The sequence below is a fragment of the Haliaeetus albicilla genome, chromosome 12 (genome assembly GCF_947461875.1).
Source record: "Haliaeetus albicilla chromosome 12, bHalAlb1.1, whole genome shotgun sequence".
Classification (NCBI taxonomy): Eukaryota; Metazoa; Chordata; class Aves; order Accipitriformes; family Accipitridae; genus Haliaeetus; species Haliaeetus albicilla.
Genome location: NC_091494.1, coordinates 35,372,932 through 35,394,907, shown reverse-complemented (window position 1 = coordinate 35,394,907; position 21,976 = coordinate 35,372,932). Strand labels below are relative to the sequence as shown.

Below are 21,976 nucleotides of genomic sequence, written 5' to 3'. Positions count from 1 at the left end.
AGGAGAGAATCAATTCAAGTCTCACTCCAGAAAAAGCTGTAATTAAAAGGAAAAAAAAGAAAAGACCTTGCTAGGAGGAGATGCACGGAGAAAGCGAGCAACAAGTGCTGGCACTTAGGCACTCCGGGGAGCTCGCACCAGCAGCGGGCTCGGCTGCGGTGGCTCCTTGCCGCCCGCCCTCCCTCTCTGGCACACATGTAACACGAAACTTCCTATCTCCAGGACAACCAATAACAAAAAAAAGGCAGAGACAACAGCTGGCTGTCAGCAGCAGAGCAGAGAGGAGCCGAGCGAGGAGCGAGACACAAGCCAGGATGAGCGGAGAGATGACGTGAAAGTTTAAGAAGACAGAAAGAAAAACAAGAGGAGAAGAAGAGTTCGTGGCGCCGCTGGGGTAAGGCTGAGCTATTGCTGGTGTGCGGTCAACCGTAGCACCTTAACATTCAGCTAGTTAGCAAGTAGCTGGAGCTTTTGTAGCTCTCTTTATGGTGAACTGCAGAATCAGCCATTGAGCAGAGCTCGCTAGCCTGAATTTGTTTGCAAGGGACACTCAGGAGCAAAGGTGGCGAGAGAAAAGCTTTTATTAGGGCTGCAGAAAGCTGTGCTGCAGCCGTACTGCTAACAAAAGGAGCCAGCCTGCAGTCTTGCATTGCTTCGACAGTCAGAGCCGGAGTAAGCAACTTCTTTGCCGATTAGAAAGGCTGGCTGCTCATTTTTCTGTTGCTGTTAAGGAATGTGACATTAGCTGATAAGCAGGTCTAGCACAGGGCATTCTCCGCTGTGATGACTTGATATATTAATACTTAGTGTGGACAAGCGAGCTGGTCTGCTCCTCTGTAAGAGTAGTGTGTGCCACTAGTGAGTAGCTGCCAGCACAGGAAAGCGCATGTGAAACCAAGTGGGTGCCAGCCACAGCATTTCTCCAGAGCTCCTCCCAGCTGGAGCTAAGTTTTATCCCCCAAATCCTGAAGCAGAGAGCTTAGAAAACAAACCCTGGTTGGGGAACTAGCATACTGTGCAAGTTAAGCATCTGTGTCCAATAGAAATAAATGGAAAGATTTTACACAGCTTCTAACGAGCATTTTTAAAAAAATCAGCTAGTGTATCAGGCACAGATGCTGGTTTACTATTCAAAACAGCATGAGAAACCACTGCTCAGAGAGAACACTTACATACACATACATCATCTATGGTTTACAGTAACAAGACTGTCAGGTCTGAATGCATGAGAAAGGAAGGAAGAGGAAAAGGATCCCCCAAATACATGAAATCATAGAATCATTTAGGTTGGAAAAGACCTTTAAGATCATTGAGTCCAAGCTTTGGTTTTACATAGAGAGGTGTCCCACGACCTGTGCTCCCATCTCTGTTTTGCTGCTGGGTACAGAAAGGGGGGCTGGCAAGGAGACTGACCATGTAAGCCCCTGTTTTCTGCCATATGAAGCCGATAACTCCATTTGGAAGCTCTTACAGCTCCTAGCACTGAGCTGGGACCCCTTGCCTCTTCCAGGAGGCACATGGGCAGTCAGCTGTTTACAAACAGGTAGGGAGAGAGGCAGAAAGCCAACTCTCACATAAAGATGTCTTCCCGACCTTACACATGCCTGTAGGGAGGAATGTTAAGGATCAGGTATTTCCACTTCTCTCCGGGGAAGGCAGGTCTTTCTGACCTACGTGTTGTACAAACACTGAATTGGAACTGCCTGTGTGAGAAGATGTAGTAGTTAAGACCCACACGCCTCCAGTCTAGCCCTAGGTTCAAAGGGGATAGAGGGAAGTTTCCACCCTGCTAATGAAGGGTCTCTGTAGGTTGTTTGTTGCAGTTAAGACAGTTTCTCAAATAAAGTACAGGCAAAACAAAGTTTAGGGGGAAAAAAAAAAAAAAGGGAGGAGGGAGGAGCGAGGGGAGAAGGGCAAGAGAGGGAGGGAGGTAGAGAAACATGCCAAGTTTTCTTCGCCAAAAGAAAATCTTAACGGGTTTGGCTGAGGGCTTGTCCAGCCACAGCCATGTTGTACATATGCGGCGGGGGGGGAAAGGGGGGGGATAAGCAATATGAAACACATGTCTGGATAAAAGAAGCAGGACATGGCTTGTGTTACAGCTGTCATAGTGCACAGGCCTCTTAGCCTAACTGCAATGCAAAAGCAGTTATGGGAGTGGAGGTACAAAATAAACCAAGTCTGATAGAGCAGATCCTTTCTGTAACACAAACCCCTGACCCACACAGCCTGCAGCGGGCCAGTGAGCAGAGATGCACACTGGACGGCAGGGACTGTAAGAGAACTGGGTGAGGAGAGGAGCACCCTCCCCTCACCTCGCCTCCGTGCAGGCTCTCACCACTACCCCGCGCAACCACAGCTGATATAGTTCGAAACAGCTTCTTCTGAGGAAGCAGCTGTTGTAGTCCTCAGTTCTGAGTTCCTACACCCAAGTGGCATCTTTACTAGGATTAGACCAGCATATTTCAAAAAAACTCAAAAATGCATGTAATTTCTGAGACCTGTAGGTCTGAGACCAGTCAAGGACAGGGCACAGAGGTGGCTGAAAGAAGATGGAGGTGTTCCCAGCACACTCGGGGCTCCAGCTGCCTTACCTCAAACACCAAACTACTGATAGATCCCAGTATGTTTGTGAAATAACTATTTACAAGGCTTTCACAGGCACACAGCTACCTCTCTGTCAGCTTCCTACAAAATGGTTATTTTGCTAATATTAGAATAAACTTTCAGGCTAGATTCAAGCATCAGCGACCCTAAAAAAAGTTCTCTTGTAGAAGAGCTAGAGGTTTATTTTTAAAATTGACCTTTCACTGGATGGCTCTGTGCTTTGGTTTCCCCACATAAAAATGGGACTAGTAGTGAGGAATTATCTCATAGGGTTTTGTGGACTTGTTTGTGGGATGGACTGGAGAAAACCAGGGTGTTCTGTAGAGGTGTAGAGACTCTCACCTCAGTGCTCCAATGGGTACCTCGGCTACTGAAACTACTATTGCAGGGAATTCAGTGCCTTTTTATATTAATCTAATATTAGGTTGTAGGGGAGGGAAGGAACATTTATGGTGCTGCCTCAAAACCAATCTCCAAATAGTGGGTGGTGGAGATGACAGGGTATTCCAGCCAAATGGCTACCCAGTCAGGGCAGCTTTATAATCTGAAAGAATGCATGGCCTTCTTTTCCAGACCAGCTGACAAAGTCAAAGCTTTTCTCCCATGACATTGAGCTGCAATTTACCAGTCTGGGTGTGTGCTGTTAAAAGACTGAATTCTCTTGATACTGGAAACTATTTTCATCTGTTTGGGAATGAATTATAGGTCTGTCTGGCTCTGTTCACTCCTGTTTTAGGAAAAAAGGGCTTGTCTGTGAACTATAGTTAAGATTCATGTGGCTGGTCAAGTACAGTCATGGCAGCAAACATTGCAGTAACAATGACAAGGGAAAACCATGCACCGATAATATGACTACGTTTCTATAGCCCTTTTCATCTCAGAAGTACACTACAAACTTAGAACAATAAACAATCGTACAGCAATTATTACACGTTCTGCCAAAACGCATCTAAACTGTAATAACACCTAGCAGCCCAGCACTGTTTTAGGACAGGAAGCATTGCAGACCTTATCCATACAAAATCAGAGGCATGTTTCAGGAACCAAGAACAAAGCTGGCAGGCTTAGGAACTGGCCAAGCCTTCACGTTCTTAAGAAAGTGGTCAAACACAATCAGAGTTTATTTTGAAGTTTTAGACCAGAATAAAAAGCACCCCCTCCCCTTCAGCTGCTCAGCACTCTCCTTCCATGAAGCTGGGATTGCCTTCTAAGATTTCCTACCAAATAAGCTACCACAGTCCATACAGGCTTCCCATCCCTGTACAGGTCCAATTTCAACCAACTTATTTCACTTGGAGTAAAAGCAACACAAAGTATTTGCTTCTCCACAGCCACAGTCTTGGCGAAAAAGTCAACATTGCAATGAGAACGTTGCAATGGCATTCTGCTTGCTTGGGCACATCAAGGAGGTCCTACTTTGTAAGGTCTCTTGAGCACTGCTGATATAGGCAATGGGCACAGTGGAGGATAACCAACTCACCTTCACTGGGACTTGCTGCATTAGGACTAGAGGCATTGGCAGCTTCCAGGCACCACCAACAGATTCCCCCCGCCAAAGCTTTGTCTCCATTTTTAGATTACTGTAGCAACAAACCCATGCAGGCAAAAATTTGCAGAGGGAGCACAGTAAAACCAATGGATTGGGAGGCCATGTCAAGAGAAATACACCCTGTAGGGCATGACTGAGTAAGGAGCAACCAAAAGTGGAAGCCATGCTTTCATCTACTTTCATCGTAAATGGGCTCAGTGACTGAAGTGTAACAAGCAGTTAGCAAGCAAAGGTCATTTCATTTTGTAACTGCAACAAAACCAGGGACTTACTGTCTTTCTATCTAAAGATTTCAGAGCATGTTAGAGACTTGGACACACAACAATTAGCAAACAAACCTCTGATGGTGGTTACATGTTCTGCTACTTTGCAGAGATGAAGTCACCCAGCAGAGGGATAGGATGACTTATCTAAAGTCACACAACCAGTAAACATCACTGGCAGGCCAGGAAGACTGCCTGCATTTACTAACTTCCAGTCCTGGGGCTAAACCACAAACTGAAATTCATGTTCTTTGCACTGAAATAGGCTGCTGAAATGCCACCAGGGTTATGACTAAACAAGTGTCTCATTCCTCAGCAGTAAATTTAAGCTCACCCACTCCCTACAGTTCAACTTTTGATGCACCTGTGTAGACACACAGAATACAGCTTTCCAAACCAAAGACAGACCAAAAAAACCTAGATCAATTTACATCAATTCCAAAACACTTCAGCAACTTGACTACCTTAAGGCAGACAGAGGAACATGGGATGAGGGATGTGGGACCCCACCTTACATGGTCATTCGAAAGCTCTTTTTCTTGCTTGAAGCCTGGAAGCTACCACACATAGCCTGTTGACAGTACAAAGAAACTGTGACCAAGGCCTTTCTCTTGAATGTCTAGATTGAGGCCTTTTAATGGTTTTATTCTCAAAAGGGCTGAGCAGCCAACTTCTTTGAGTGCTTCAGTATGGCATAAGTCTATTAAAACAGTTCAGAAAGATAATTTCAGGGCTATTATGGCAATTTTCACAGCTTTATTCAGTGGGCACAGCAAGATGAATCTGCATTAAAAACAAGTATTAGCACTTTGTGAGAATCTAAATCTACAGAAGCCCTAAACATAGGATGTTTCTTTGGTTTTAAAGGATCATCTAATCCTTGCAACTGAGCTGCACACCTGCAGATACCAGGCATCCCCCTGCATTATTACTATGCTCTCTCTTTTCAGTCAAGCCTAACAACTCATGGTGAATGGCAGATTCCACCTTTTTTTTCTCACAAACAAATAAACCCAAATTAGAAGATTTGTTTAATTCTCTCCCCTGCCAGGCCTTGTAACATAGAGGAGGGCAGAAAGGATTGATGATCTAGTCCCACTGGGAACACCTGATAGATGACTTATTTTTTAAAGAACAGCCAGAAGAGGAAACAGCTGAAACCACAAATTTCAGGCTGCCACCCCACCCCAGCAGGAACTTCCAAATTGCCTGTCACAAGACATCAGCATTGTGTTCACTTTCTTTTCTTTCAAGTTTCTCATCTTGCCTCTCTTCACCCTATTTTCACTTCATATGATCTCTAGCTACAGCTACGGAGCAAAAGTTCATGAGTCTGACAAAGCGTTATGAAGATGATGTTGCACTACGGTCATTCAGCATTTCTTCTGTGACGAGTTCCATCAGCTTTGCTGCCCTAACAGCTATGTCTCCTCTGCTCTGGAAGGTTCCCATCCTCAGTGGATGTGGTTTTGAGGAAGGACAATGAGCAAGGAGAAATTCCCAATTGAGAAAAAGACTGGCAGACAATTATATTTGCTCCAAACCCCAGAATCTGTGAGGTACCAACTTGGGTGGCTGTTCTAGGCTCTAGAACAGGATTCCAGTCTTGGAAAGTAAACTGTCAGTTAAGACCTACAACCTTAAGTTTCAAATTTCTCAAGACTTGCCCGTTTTAATAATAATCATTACAGTTACTGCTTCAACCAGATGTCCTGCACCACCTGGCCTTTACTACTGTCGGTAACTAGGAGCTTACTTGAATACAGTAAAATAAAGAAAAGGAATTAATTCTTAACAGCTCCACTCTGAAATTTTTAAGTAATGTCATCACTGTTGTGTTGTACTTGAGGAAGATAAGGCAGATGCATAAGACAACTTAAGTCACACAGCACTAGCCTTACCCTTATGCTGATCTCTAGGGTAAGATCACGGTTCTGCTGAAATCAATTGGAAAAAGATCACAATCAAAACTAGTGCTGACCAAAGACTTTATATTGTAAGTAGAATGGAAGATACAAAATTCCATGAATATAACTAGCTGTTGGGGGGGGAGGGGGTGTACGTTTTTTTGTTTGTTTTTTGGGTTTTTTTTAAGAGAAGTGATTTATTCTTCACCCTTTTGCTATGCTCCACAAGCAGAAATCCCAAAGCAGTGAGAGCCCTTGGAACCAGTGTGTAGTCAGAAGTGCAGTCGAGCAGAAAAACATTTGCTTCCTCACAGGTAGGTTAGAGACTGCACCACCGACATCAAACTTTGTCCATTAAGAAGTTCAAACCAAGGTAAACAAGCAAAATTCCTTGCAAGTTTTAGAATAAAACCTCCTTCACTTAGCTCCAGATCAGGTGCCATGGGGCAGAGGAGTGTCCATTACTGAGGCGACAAGCTCTTATCATTTTAGGCTAGGCACTTTGCTAATCCACGTGGAGTTCTACAATCCTCATCAGTAATTTTACACTGTATACCCAAACTTCAGAAGCCTAGCTCTTATGCTTGCTGCTTCTCATGCAGCCCAAAGCATGGTACAAAAGGTTACAGCACATTCCTTGCTAGGAAAGCTTCTGGGCAGGCAGAAACACCTCCAAAGGGAACAAACATTTTCAGAATGTTAGAGACAGACTTTTTTTAAAAAAAAGTTTTTCTTCTACAGCCAAGAGCAGAAAACACAAATCTCTTCACCTCTGCCTGCACCGCCATCTCTTGGAATGGAAACAAAACTAGAAACCTGCTGACACAGAATCCCACAGCACTGTGCAAAGGATAAAGCAGCCATTTCTGGAGTGGCTCATTTGGGGTATGGCAGTCATCTGGAAAGAACTATTTAACCCTAGTCTCAAAAGTGACCTTTTCAGGTCAAAAGGCCACAGCTATGCCTCCCTGCTAAGTTGCACTGAGATCTTTCTGTAGATGTAGATTTTCCATCCACCCCCACCCCTAGGAAACCAGCTGGTTCCGATTTTTATTCCTTAGCTTGGATTTAAAAGAACAAAGAAAACCCTTTTTGAATTGCATAAACATACAAAATGTAATTTAACTTGGCACTCTAGTATTTAAGCCCAGCATGCAAAGAAACAGCCAAGGTCTCTCTGTCCTCAGTGTGTTTAGAAAAACTGAAGTCCAAGCATCCATTTGTTTGAGTAACCAAACCAGATGTGCAGTAATGAACTAGCTGGCTTATTCTGGAAGTACCGTCTTGGTCACTTGGCTTTGTGTTATCACCAAGAATAGGATATTAAATCACAATGTTCAAGTCCCATAAAACAGTGCTGACTATTACAACACACACAGGCTAGTACATTCTGATATAATAAAGATATAAGAGTTATATGTTGACCTGTCCCAACACTTATTTTAGGTGAAACTATGGATATTTCTCAAGAATATCCTATTCTAGTTACTGACTGAAGCAGAATTTGAACTTCCATAGCTCTCATGCAAGCTTGTTTGTTGCAATGCCTTCCAAAATCTTGCTCACGGGGCAAAAGAACAGCAAGTATCGGTGGCAAAACTGAGGCACCTAACTTTGACTAAACTAATAATATTTTCAGTAACAATAGTTCCTGGTGATCATTCTTTCTGAGAATAAAGAAGGTATAAGATTACTGGGCAGGGTAGGAGGGATTAGTTCCACCAGGGAGGTATTTCCCCAACAGATCCAGGGGCTTTTGCTTTGCTCATCACCAGCAATGATGGGTGGACATCCACTGTTCAGTTCATATACTGCTCCATTAGAACAGACTGTGGCTTAAAAGAAAAAAAGCTACATTTAGCTTACCATATAAAACTTGCATTCATCTGTAAGAACTTGAAAAGCATCCAGTTGTCCCCAGTGAACACAGACTTTAGCTCTTAATATCACTATTCAGTAAAAACAGTTGAAAAAAAACATTATGAATGGTATTGCAGTGAGGTGTTGAAGTAAGTGCCTTAGTTTTTGAAGGGGCTTTCTGTAGCTGAAAGTGCAAGAAGTCTTCAAGGGAGTCTACTTTGCATTACTGAGTAAAAAACAACTGAAAACTATGTACCACTGGAGTTCAGCATTTGGAATCCAAGTCAAGTTAGAATTGCATTTCTTTCTGGAAGGACAAGTTAGCACAGCTGGGAAAAAAAAAAAAAAAAAAAAGACTTTCACTGAGTGAAAGCCAAGGGCAGGCACTGTCCAGTTGTAACTCTATGCCTGCTGAAATAAGTGTCCTTTTAGAAGAAACACTGTTCTGCCTTGGCTCAAGAGTGCAGCTGACAAAAGCACCCTCAAAGCCAGATTTTGAAATTAAAACAGTGCCAGAACACGTAGACAATTAATAGTCCTCCACCTTAGCTACTGGGAACAAGGACTGAGACCAGATAAACTTGTTTTCCTTGTGATCACCAGCTCTATAAGAAGGCTGGCAGCTTCTAGCATTAGTCAGTGAAAAGGTTTATTCTCTATTTGGTTCTTCTACAGCATAAAGCCTGGAGAGGTTGAGCCAGAATGTCTTCTGAAGGCTTTCTAAAGGAAATGCAAACCATTGGTGAGAAGTTTCTCCTTAAGCTCCAGAAACTGCCCAAGGCTGACCCGGTGGAGATCGTGTCCTTTTGTGTGGTTCTTCTGTTTATTGGTGAGTTTATCAGTGGAGGCAAAGGGGTGTCAGAATGTCTCGTCTCTTCTACAGGGGCAGCTTGCTCCACAATCTTTGTTGGTGGGTTGGTGTTGTTGGCAGTTGTTTTCCAGGCTGTGCTCTGAGGCCCAGTTTAATTTCTAGGTAATTTTTTAATACTCGGTGTGTATCTCTACACGCATGCAAAGCACAGTGGGCAACAGTATAGCTTTGCCCAAAGCTCTCATATTTAAGCATTAGTTTAAACAGCAGTATTTTAACCATCCTAGAGCTGCTGCAATGTTTTGATGCATAGGAGATAGTTTACAACAAATGGTATTAGGGCATCTCACTGCCACAGAAGGCACCTTAAGTCTGAGACTCTGAGTGTCATTCCTGTGCTTAGTTCAGTGGAAGCCAGCATGCTTCAGATGAGCCTATTTATTCTCCTCTGGTAATGGCAAGATCCCTCCTGCTGCGCTGTGTGGGGATGGCATGAAAGGAATAGCAAAGAGCTACTTGATCATAGGGGGTGAAGTTTGTTTAGACAATGGGAAAACAAGCAGGAAGGCAGGCAGGCCCTCCCCCTCAAAGAGGTACACTTTGCTCCCAGCCAAAAGGAAGGGTGTGTATCCAGCCTTGACACCCCTCCCTAGGCTGGAATTCAGAGAGACGCACCTGCTGCATTATTTTTTTAGTACCTACAGCTGGTTCCCCACAGGTCCGGTAACCTGGCAGCCCAGCTCCAGACTTTTAAGGAACACATGCACACACACACGTGCATGTTCACACACTCTTACGTGTCTTGCAGGATAAAACATGTCATCCTTTTCTATGCCAGATAAACTAACATATCTCTCCCAACACCAACCATTATGTCTAGTGTAGAATAATAGCAAGTTAGCCCCCTGCTTTGTGAAACAAACCCCTCCATTTGAAGTATCTATTTTTTCAAGCTAAATACAAAAGAAAGAGTAAAACTGACCCAGTCACGAGCATCTGTCCTCATTAAAGGGTACACTGCACACACTCTTCAGAAATGCAACTGCCAATTTGACTAACCAAATCCTCTCATATTGCTTCTGACACAACTATGGGAGACTTGGATCTCCATCCTTTCCAGGCACACAGCTCTACTTAGTTACTGCATGTCATCTCTGAAACAGCAGCCCATTAGGCAGGTAAAGATATACCCCCACATGGTTTGGTACATAGCTCTTAAAGTCATGAAATATCTGGTAATAATTGTTCAGATTAAATGGATAACTAATAGAAGGGAGCAGGAACTTAGGAGGAGGGAGGTGGGGATGTAGAGGGAAAAAAAAAAAAAAAATCAGTAAGAAACCAGGCTTTGTTCATGCTGCTGCTCACCAAACAACTTGGAAGAGACATAGGGTTACTCTGCAGTGATTGCTCCTACATCATGAAGCAATATCCTTTGCTTCTCTTTCCAGTTACTGTTCTGCTGCTCATGATCATTGCCTGCAGTTGCTGCTGCTATAGCTGCTGTAGCTGCGATGGACGTACTGACCACAGACGTAGGAAGATCCAAGTCCGCCCAATTGCCCATTCATGAAGTGCAACAAGAGGTGACACAACCTACTACCGAGGACATGCATGGACATCATGATTCAGTCCTATGGGAGTGACCTTCTACACTAGCTCACTGAAAATGGCAATAACAATATTAATTAATATGACTCAGAGGACCAGAAATCACAGCATGGAATTCCTTCTTTCTGTGACAACCACTACTGGGCTCTGTGGTGTGACCAGAAAGGTAAAGCTACTTTACCATCACTGTCTCCCTCTTCTGGGGTGTGTGTGGGGGTGGTGTGCATGGACACATGCTGCTGAGAAAACAGACACGCTTTCCCAATGACAGCCCTGCAGCTGGGCCAGCCAAGGATTCCCTTTGTAAGCATGGAGCCACAGACCAAAGCAGAGAACACGTACACTGCCACATGCTAGGCAGTGCCTACTCTCTTCACAAGTGGCTAATCCACAAGGATGATGCTGGGCGCTAGCAAAACCCACTGACATCACTGGGAGGTCCATGTGCTCAATACATCTTGGATCAAGCCCAAACCTGCTCTCTCTAAAGCCACCTGCAACAGACATGTTTAGCTGAGATGTCTGCTGAAAACAACAAATTGTGGACCTTCTGATCCAGATGTGCCGGCTGAGGCTCTGAGTACAGCTGGTAACAAATGCTCCCTGCTTTATTTCATTGGTGTTGCAGTGATGTGAAATTGCCAAAGAGAAAAATCAGATCACGTGCAATACCCTTCGTAAGCAGAAAGATGAAAGCAAAAGGGAAAAACTCACCAATGCTACGGCTTAATTTGATCATTCTGCTGCTGAACGTGCTCCCTCCCCACCCCCCACCATGGTTCTGCTCTTCTGCTTATTGCAGGTGAATGGTTCTTACAGAGCATTAGAGTTACAGGAGATGAACAGATCCCTATCCTTACTTGAGGGACCTGTGTGGCTGACTCCCTGCACTGTGTGCAGTTTATTTTAGTGGATATAAACATTATGCCTAAGGTATGTTTATTAGCATACACAAAGGCATTTCAGAGGAGTGACATACAGTATGGTAATTGTCACTTCTGGGTATACATGCAGCAGCTGACAGCGGGCATTGTGACAAAGCAGAGCGAAGAATGGGTTTTATGGCTGAAGTTAACAAGTGCAAATAAATCCCTTTTCCATGCTGCAGCCACTGTGTATGTTTGGTTTACACTTCGGTGAACTTCAGAAAGGGATTTATGTAAGTACAAGGCTATGGCGGAGGCCACGACTTTCATAACTGGGACAGCCAAACAGAAGACCATCATACTGCAACTAACTCTGTAAGCCACTGGTCCTTCAGCCCCAAATGTGAAACCAACCACCTTTATGAGAAGGTATAAAAAGTTACATGCATATAGATAAGTCATCTTCTACCCTTGTATTACAACTGCTAAGTGTAGAGGAGTTGAAGGGCTTACACATGTATATACCACAGACAACATCTAACTAGAGAGAATAGAATCATCAAGCTTATTAACAGTGGGCTTTTAAATATTCTTCACACTTCAGAAGGGACAAAAAAAATGAAAACTTTGTAAAGAAACCTCTTTTCTCTGATGCCTGCACCCAAATTAGTAAAAAGCACATTACATCAGTAGCTTGTGATGTATTTAATGCACTTTAATTTTTGCAAAGAAACTAGATTTAGGTACTTTGCATTTTTGTACTGCTGTACATTGGACTATATCTGTAGCCAGTGACACAGAGAATAGTCTAAAAATGAAGAAAAAAAAATTCCTCAAACTACCAATGTTACTTTTAAATTAATAAAAGGAAAACTTTCCAGCAGAAGATGAGGGTGTTCCTTAGAAAGTAAATATTTGAGCCCCAACTTGACAACTGCTAACAGAAGACTGCACTAGTATGAGCTACTGCATGCACAGTTACACTAAGACTAACAAAGTGCTGGCCTTTATTATGCTGTCCCAATGCTTTCACTCCCAATCAATATGTTAGGGTAGGATAAGCTCAAGCGTAGCATCAATTTACTCTAATCAACATTCAGAGATGCATCACACTAACCTCTTTGTCAGATATATCTTTGCTCATTTCACTTAGAAACAAGTGGCAATCAAGGTGACATAGCAAGTCTCAGAACCTCTTTTGAAGGAGCCGGGCTCAACAGACATTTCTGTATCTAAGTCACAAGACCTGTGAAAGAACAGAGCTTACTTTCTTTCCCAGCTTGTGCTAGACAGTGCCAGCCAACTACAGGAATTAACAGAATCCCATTGAGAAATGTTTCAGCAGCATGGAACCAGTCTGTGCTAACAGTCAGGAGGAAGCTCAGCAGGCTGGAAACATACCAACAACTGACAGGTTGCTGTCACTAGGATCAAGCTGGCAGGCCTTATCTCAACAGGAAAAGCTACAAATACATGTTTTCCAGTGGTGTTACAAGTTAAACCACTGACACATACCAGGCAGGGGGACAAGAGAAATGGCTCCTGTTTTATCTCTGCTACTGTAAGTTCCTGAATTAGAAACAGAGAATGGACACAGCACTGTTAAAAAAAGGGAAGGAGAGAAAATTAAACAATTCTCTAAAGAATTCAGGTGGCTTTCTGGACCAGAGGAGCAGCCATCACATAGAGAAGGGGTCCCTAGACTGATTTCTACATACTTGCCTGGACCTCACAGGCCTAATGTTGTGCTTTGTTCCACTGTACTCAGCTGGACTATTCCTATACTTGGTATTTAGATATGCCAATTGCTTGCCTGGGCTGGGTGGGGTCTGCTGCCTTCTTGCATGCAACAGATCAGGTTGGCCTGAAAGATGCCCAGCAAATCCCCAGCTTATTGCAGCTCTTCAGTTTCTGTTGACTAGAAACATGTCAGTCTTTAGGTCCCCACTCACAACTCACACAAGCTTTTGTGGTTTTGGCTTCAATCATTACCCACATAAAGGGATCTGGAACGCCGTAAGCACTAGTAAGGATGGATCCTCTGTGTTTCAAAAAGCAGAGGGAGATGCAGAAGAGCACAAAGGCAAGACTGCTTCAAACACAGCAACTTCTGTACATGTTGTGAAAGCCTGAGTGAGCCTAGAAGGAACTGCCAGGGAATAGTTACTTCAGTCCTGATGATAAAAGTGTTGAAATAGTTTCTTTCCCTGAGGAACCTAAAAGAGACAGTGAGGACAGCCTCTCCAGCAGAAGTGGTTCAAGTTTTACTTACGACTTAATGGAATAGCTTCTATTCTGTAACATCATCCCTCTGGTTTCAAAGTGATTTGCTTGGCTTGTGGAAAACAAGTTTCCTTTTATACATACACAGTCTCACACACCACACACTCTTCCTTCTCCTCACCCACCTCTCTCCAGCACCATCCCTCTGATCTTCTTCAGTTAGGAAAGTAACAGGGAATCAGTTTTATTGCAGCTAACAGTAGTGCAAGGCTCTGTAATGAGTTTATCCACCTAAACTGTCACAATGAAGTTTGGACAGGAGGGCAGTCTTGTTCACAGTCTCATTTTAGAAATGGCAGCCTCCTAATGGAGCTTACAATACAGATCCAGTCAGGATCCAGAAAAAGAAAAGTCTCTTCTCTCTGCCACAACCCGTAGCCTTCCCCAGTTAGAGGACATAATGGGCCTTTACAAGCACTGGAACAGGTACATAAGTAGACAAAGCCACAGAGAAGAAGAAATGTCTGAGTGACAGCTGAACTAGGTCTTTTTCACTAGGCTCAAAGCCTTTGATTAGATTAGCCACACCTTTGCAGGAAAGTCAGCTGTTAATCATTTACTGCCCTACAAACAGGCAACTTCCATACTAGCTCTACAAGTCTCCAGGTGCAGTAAGGAGGTCCCTCACCACAGGCTAAGCTCTCTTGGAGAGTGTGCAGAGAAGGCACCAGAAGAAACATCGGCTACAAACACAACAGCTTCAGGTATTTATAAAATTGCACACAGCTCTCCTATTTCAGGAGGTTGACTGCGGTTAGCAAAAGAGACAGGAACTTTTTAGGGTACAGTCACACGGGGTTTCTGCCTTTGGGTCTACAGAACTAGTATCTAGGCTGCCCCCTTTTTTAAAGGTAAAGGAAGCTATCCAGAACAGCTTTCATGTCCTGTATACCTGTTGGTTAGAGACTGGGCATGGTGATCTGCCATTATTCCACAAAACAAAGCATGAACTGAATATATTTGGCTGCTAAGAAAAAAAACTTCAGCAAACTGAAGTGTGAGCTTGTGCTCCTAGTCCAATGTGACTTGCTGAGGATGAAACCTGCTTTACATGACTAATCCTCTTCCTTACAATATTAAGGATATAGACATAAGGGGCAGCAAGTCAAATTTTCAAAAGTAACAAAGATCTCTTCCTGTATAATGTCTGCACAGTCATATTTGAGAGAGTGTGAGAAACAACCCATCCTTTCCCTTGAGAAACAAAGAAGCTTTAGTAAAACCACAAGATGCTAGCAAAGAGATGCTGGATTTTCTTTGAAAAGCTGATAGCCAAATCATTATGCAAATTATCAGTGAAAGAGCAAGTGTGTAGAACCCACTGAGATCCCAGTTAAATTATTGCTGAACCTAAGTACTCTATGGGAGGAAAACTTATGCTTCTACTTCAGAGCAACAGAAAGCATTACTAAAGCAAACTCTGTTAAGAGGAGACCTTTTTTAAATAGCTAGACTATTATAAGCCCTATGAGAGCAACAAGTTGTACGTGAAGATCTTTGCTTGTTGTTGGTGGGGTTTTCTGTCTGTTTTTAAGTAAGTGTTCGTTTAATCTCCAGTGTGTTCTCAGAGTTTGTCCCCAACTCCCTTTTAGAGATCTTTCCAATGGTATTAAGCAAGTTCTCCCACTGAATACTTGTCTTTCATGTATAGGCTGTACAGTTGACAGAGATGAAGGTTCATACTGAACATGCTGGGAGAGACACTGTATTATATTATTCAAAATATTGATAAACTAGGATTAAAATAGATTTCAACTGCCAAAATCTTGTAAAGCCAGAAGCTTTCCTCTTTACATCTCTGTAAATCTGATTGTGAAACTGGCCTCAAGCTATCTTTCTTCTGGTTTACACTCCCATTTCTGTGAAGGGTGACTCCCTCTTTTGGAAGAGGGATGCCTGCAGGCACAGACAACATGCATGCCTACACTGGTTTTGGGACTGTGGCTCAGAGCATCAAGAGGATACACCAACATCTGATATTGTTCTTGTCTACCTCCAGCAGGGTGGAAGCCAGCATGTCATCAGTGCAAGAGGCATCCTCAGTTCTGGAAGACCTAAAGAGACTGATTGTAACAAGTGACTGGTCTCTCGGAGGGCTAGTGGTGATCGGCACCTTCTGTCTTGTTTTTGTTGCTCTCCTCTTATTTGCTGCCATCTTTGGGTGCTGTTCATCTCCAAGGCACAAACAGAGTGGTGCATAAACAGTGAAGCTGAGACACAGTACTTCGAGCCCTGCAGCTAAGCAAGAATCAGCCCAGCTACAACCTGATTGTGGTGTTCATTGAAAGCTTTCTCATCTTCTCTCCCTGGCTGGTTATTTCTCCCCATGCAACTTCCTTGCATCAAGAGCAATGCACCAATGCCAACAAGTTGTTCTGCAAGTCCACAGCAAACTCAATACGTAAGGTTATCTGTATTCAGGAACTGCACGACTAGCCAAATAGCAAAGTCAACTCATCTCTGCCTGATTTTCATCTTTTCAAACCACTGGTTAAGGGTAGCAAATGGTCAGCCACCACCTAAAACTGATAAAGGTGTCTTCCACTGCTGCAGTTACATGGGTTTTTTTCCATCTTGCAAATGAGCAAGAGGAAACTCTGACCAGCAAAATCTTTGTCTAAATCCACTCTCTAAAAGCAGCTTATACCATTGTTCTCCTGTCATACTCGAACAATAGCCTAAATATACTATGCAAAAACGTGCTTTGCCAATATACAAGTCTGTCTTTATTTGTTCTTATTTAGAACCTTGCAAGGTCAGAGTTTCAGGCTTGCTTTCACTGTCTGAATAGTGAATAGAACTGTAATAATTCAAAATGTAAAAAAGAAATGCAACTTGGTGTTCCTTTATGTAGCATCTTAGTCTCCTGTACTGTTATGAGCAGGGAAGCCAGTCAGTGGTGCTGCAATATATGACTCTGGGATGTATGTGGCATGCTATACATTAGGAAGAACATACCAAGCTGGGGGAGGAAAGAAAAAGTACAGGAGACATTATTTCTAATTAGGTCAGTGATATTCCCTTACAGAAATCTCTCTTTTATGTACCCAGTGAAATCCTATTTCCATTACTATTCATCTGAGCAAAGGAGAATGTTCTCTGTCTGTCCTTGCTTGGTTATTGCATCACTGCTGCAGTACAACTCTAGAGAAGGTTCTCACTTCAGAAGCAGTCAGGCTCTTTACAGCATGCATGAAGTGGGAGATGCCGTAAGATGGTTACATGGAGCCTAACTTATACCCTTACAGGGACACCACCCTGGAATGTCCTGTGACTACTTCTGGCTTGTGCAAGGTTAGTTCGGTGATCCCAGTGCAGTTTTCATGGCACTAGTGTCCATTCCAAGAAATGACTGTCACGACTAACTCTACTGATAACCAGCTTAGGAATCAAGGAGTAATAGATACTAAGACAGGGTTTTCTGAGGTTAGCATGTGACCAGATAGATACAGCTGCCACTCAGATTATACAAAACCCAGACACAAACAGCCATCTGGTCACTCTTGCTGTGAGCTGGTAACACACACCAGAAGGAGCTGAGCTGCTTAGCCAAGTAAGCAAATCAAAGTCTTATAGCAAGAAGCTTCCTCGTAGCTACTTCCCAGAATCACCTTGACGTTGGGCAAAGAAGTGCTTCTCCAAGTGCCCCAGGACTCAATGTTGTGCCATACTTCAATACAAGCAAGACTTTCCCAGAGCAACCCTATAAAAACAGGATTTGTTTATCAAACATGACCACAAGGAGAGAATATGCTCACCGAGGCATCAGAAAAGAAGCATATGTTGCATTCACACTGGAAAAATCGCCCTAGACACAGGTGTGAAAAATGAAACAAAATTCACACTTGAAAACAAGACATATATTGACCATTTGCAGTTAGTGAACACATACTGCTCTCTTACTGGCAAAATTATAGCTTGATGTCTTATCCAGCATAGAATAGCAATTAGTACAATTACAGCTTACAAGTCATGAACTAAACCTGAACAATGCATGTTGCGGTTGCTAGTCTGCATTTAGATTGGGCACATCCATAATTTGGGCCTGTTTCTGAAACATTCTAAGCACCATCAGCTCCTTCTAAGGTCAATGAGAATCACAGATACCTAGTACTTTGCAGAGTGGAGCCCCTGAGATTTCTCTAAATGTTAAATCTGAATGCTTCTATCCCATGCTGATTAGGCTGTCCGTTTGCCTCCTTAGAAGAGAGATAATGTAATGAAGGAGGAAAGAGTCATAACAAAAGCAAATACAACTAAGTCAACCTATCATCAAAGATAGAACATAGTAAAATTCATAGCCAGAGGAGTTATAGTTTAACATCACCACATCACTTGATCAGGCTCCAAGACCAACATTTCTGTTAACTCAGAGGTGGGAGTAAGAGATGTCTCAGGAACACCGTCCTCAGTCCAGACAGCAAAATATCAGGCAATTCATTCAGTATTTTCTTTTTCCTGGACATGCAAGATCTCAGACATAACAGTGCCTCGGAAGGAACAGGGCATGGTTTCCCCAATATTAAACAGTGTTTGAAAGAAGTGCACTCACCCCAGCTCCTCGCAGAAGTTCACAATGGCATCAAAAGCTGTCATCACAGCTTTGTCAGATTCTTTTAAGGTGCCTTTTTTTTCCTGAAAGTAGAGAGAGACAATAACTATAGACTTCAATTTAAATATAAACAGATAAAGAAACTATAGTGATGACCAAATCCAACCCTTCTGATCAATATGGCAAACAGGCACCGACACCACCCTGTCTCTGCTCCACACTTCTGCTCACCCATGCCTCTAATAGAGCTGGAGCTGGGTCTGGCAACTCTTCCCTTCCTGCTTCGCTCCCTTCTGCTATCCCTTGAAACAGGGCTACAGATAGCTCTAGACCCAGAAAAACTCATTTCATCTTTGCCTATTCAGAGATCACTGCGGGCAAACCACATTAGAGCAAAGGCAGCATATCTAGGCAGGTGGATGCTATTCTGCAGATCTTACTTGGATGTTAGAGAGCTCCTTCTTAATCAGGAAGCTGACTTGATCCCGGTCATTCCTTGAGTAATAGAGGCGGCAGCAGGATGGCTTCCCATCTCTTCCAGCTCTGCCAGACTCCTGGTAATATCCAGCCATTGACTTAGCAATATTCCAATGGGCAACAAATCTGCATGTGATAAGACAACAGGAAACATAAGGCTGCAGGTTTTTCAGATCACTGCATACATAATTGTGTTGTTTGTGGACAACAACAGTAAAAAATAGGGCAGCAAAAGCATAAAAGACAGAGGATTTAGCAGAGCAAGGGATCCTGCACACAGAAATTTAAGCCCTCTTAACACGAGACACAAGGAAAGCAGCAGAGCTCTAAGAAAACAAATGCACCTGAACAACATGTGAGCAGGATGCCAGTCCAAATGGACAGAAAAGAATGAGCACATGAATATCCCAAATGTGTATACAATTGTACAGCTATGAAGACTGAAAATAAGAACATTGATTTACAGAGTCTGGGAGATTTTACCATAAAATACAGCATAAATAAAGAAGTCCTACTTGTTTTGTGGAACACAATTTGAACATTACAGAACACATTTTGAAATACTCAATTTTAAAAAGACACTTCTTTGCCAACAAAGTCTGCATGGGTAATTCTGTCTCACCAAGCTCACTTGTAGATGAAGGCATCCTTCCTAGCCAGCAAGTATGACTCTAGAATCATTACTAAACTTTATGTAATCTCTGAAGGAAGGTTTTCAACACACCAGTGCAAGACTGCTTTAAACCTGCTTGTACTTGACTATTCAGCAATTCAGCTTATATCTGTGTTGAGAGGATTTTACAGTACAGTAATGCTGCCAATGTTTTAAATACCAGTCTGCCTCAAAACCAGCATGTCCCAGAGGCAGGTATGATGCATATGGGTGTGGCAAAAGATTAAATGACAAAAGCAAGCAAACATGTTTCTTCAAACACAAATACTCCAGGAACAGGCCAGGCAGGAAGCATCAGACCCCTACACATTCAATCCCCATCAGGAAGTTTACTGAAGGAATTGATAAATAATCTCAAACAAAACTGAAGTAGCAGTGAACAGAAAGGAGCAGATCCCATCAGAAAAAGAGACAACTTTGTTCTCCCTTTTGTACAGAAGAGTCACCTCCAGAACTAGTCAGACCCGATCTTACTTGATAACGTATGCATGAATACTCAGAACTCTGCTGAGATAGAGTGAAGGCTAAGCAGCAGTGCCTTGTTGCCTGGGCTTGGGTATAAAGTCCTTTAAACTATTAAAAAACATCCTGTAAAGAGCCATTTTAACTCCATTCCTTGGAAACTAACTATATTACAAGCATATTTCAGCTATATTTCACACTCAATCAGCCCTATGCATTTCAGTTACTCTTTGCCTTTTTTTAATGACTACTGTACTGAACAGGGCAAAGTGGTTTCAGCAGGTCATTAATTTATGCTGCTTTCCTAGGATACTTCTCATTTCTCTGTTGGGTAACATGCATCAAGCAGTAAAATAGTCTGTCACTGCTATGGGATCCTGTTATCTGGCAGCACAGTGACACAGACAGAAAAATGGCACAGTTGTGAACTGATGTGATTGTCTCAATGATGTCCTGCTCCTCTCCCACAGCGTTCAGAGCAATTACTTTATGTGGATTTTAGAGTAAAGACCAGGTCTGTGTGGGGTGTTGTGTGAGCTGCACCTGAGTTATCCCTCTACTAACTGATCACAGCTCACAATACTAACTCAGCACAGCTATACTGTGGTGCAGGAATTCTAACACCACAGAGCAATTACGGTGACAGTTTTAGAAGTCCCAGAGGAACAGCAATTGCAAACATGTGCAAAGTTTCTGTCCTTGGACTAGAGCTGTATTTTTTTTATATGGTTATTGCCATTTGTGAACTACTATTTTTTCCCCATTGCATTGCAAAAGGACATCTCTAAAAAAAGCTGGCTCTGACTATTTTAGTAGAGGGTGTATGAATTATTTGAGTTGCAGCTTTCCTTCCCACTGCTTTTTAACAGCAGCTATTGCACTAAGAGAAGTGAAAGGGACAGCTGTGATTGCACTGAGATGGCTCTTTTTGAAATCCTGAAGGGTGTGGCAAAAACCAAGCATTCCTCCCATTTTCTTGGCTTTGATGATGACTGGCAAAGAGGAGCTCTGGTGCCTTGTTTTTAATTTCTTTACAAAACCCTTCCAGATTTGTTTTTGCTGCTTCTAAGATAAAAAAACTCCAGCTCTGTTTTTGTGGGGTTTAGCAAGTGTTCATCAGGCATTTTAGTCAGGTGTATCAGGTAACAGAGAGACTGAGGCTTTCTCTTTCCACTGCTCAGGTTTCAGGCTCTGGTGGTGCACAACACAGCCTTACACACCTGACGTTTGCTTTGTCTACTCCCATTCCAAAACTGATGGTTGCAACAATAACTGGGATCTTCTCCTCCATCCATTCATTCTGGATTGAAGTCCTGTCAGCTGCCTTGAGTCCTAGGAAGAGAAAAAGAGGGAAGGTAGCAACAACAACAACAACAAAAAAAAAAACAAAAAAAAAAGAAAAAGAAAAAAGAAAAGAAACGAAGATTTTCTTCCTCTTCCATTCCCCCATTGCGAGCCAACCCCCTCACTAAAACAGACTGATGGACTGATGTACACACTCCTCTCTGCCCATGTTTAAATTGGCCTGTGATCAAGCAGAAGTCAGCAGAGGCTGTTTCTATTCCAAAGAGAAAAAATTCAGATCCCTCCTGCGATAAAAGCAGTTATATTTAGGCCATGCAAGATCCAACAAAACCAACAGTTCTGGAGTGAAGGGAATGCCATTCTGTTGAAGGCCCCACACTTACCTCACAGACCTGACGCGTGAGCATCAGACACATTGCAGACCATGCCTAGAAAGCTGTTTTCTAGGTAGCCCCAACCCAGGCCTTAAAGGTGGTACAGTTCAGTTCTACCAGCTACCAAGAGATGCAGATGCAGCTTCCAATACCTGCGTGATACGCCTTGGCTTTCACTCCTCGGTAGCTCAGTTCAATAGCCAGCTGGTCACACACATCCCTCATCCTGCAGTACACAATGCCACAACCGGAGTACACCTGGGCAGACAGGAGTGAAAGTCTGTGACGCTGTCTGAAGCAAATCAACAAAGCTGCCTAAAGCTAATCTCTTCTCCAAGCTGATTTCCTAGCAACTGAAAGATACTGTTGCAGCAAA

At 43.0% G+C, this 21,976-nt stretch overlaps 2 protein-coding genes across 12 annotated transcripts in view; one reads left to right on the top strand and one right to left on the bottom strand.

The window, feature by feature from the left end:
* Window positions 1-21,976, bottom strand: part of RECQL5 (RecQ like helicase 5) — a 39,708-nt gene that overhangs the window by 12,588 nt on the left and 5,144 nt on the right. For 6 of the 7 annotated variants that reach the window (XM_069799059.1, XM_069799062.1, XM_069799064.1 and 3 more), the window contains 4 exons: window positions 21,753-21,858; window positions 21,142-21,253; window positions 18,750-18,912; window positions 18,310-18,392 (listed from right to left, as the gene is read on the bottom strand). In XM_069799059.1, coding sequence (XP_069655160.1) covers window positions 18,310-18,392; window positions 18,750-18,912; window positions 21,142-21,253; window positions 21,753-21,858 — 464 coding nt within the window. Of the gene's footprint in view, window positions 1-18,305; window positions 18,393-18,749; window positions 18,913-21,141; window positions 21,254-21,752; window positions 21,859-21,976 lie in introns of those variants that run through there. The other variant, XM_069799065.1, reaches the window with a different exon arrangement.
* SMIM5 (small integral membrane protein 5) lies at window positions 54-17,750 on the top strand. 5 transcript variants are annotated; one of them, XM_069799070.1, is made up of 6 exons: window positions 54-394; window positions 6,339-6,415; window positions 7,068-7,211; window positions 8,862-9,015; window positions 10,449-10,774; window positions 15,757-17,750. In XM_069799070.1, exons 4-5 carry the CDS (start codon window positions 8,889-8,891, stop codon window positions 10,568-10,570), a joined length of 249 nt encoding a protein of 82 aa, XP_069655171.1. In that variant the 5' UTR covers window positions 54-394; window positions 6,339-6,415; window positions 7,068-7,211; window positions 8,862-8,888; the 3' UTR covers window positions 10,571-10,774; window positions 15,757-17,750. The 5 variants fall into 5 exon arrangements, 4 of the variants coding, with proteins under 4 accessions (XP_069655171.1, XP_069655169.1, XP_009928855.1 ...); XM_069799068.1 differs by lacking the exon at window positions 6,339-6,415; XM_009930553.2 differs by lacking the exon at window positions 6,339-6,415 and having other exon boundaries at window positions 10,449-11,903.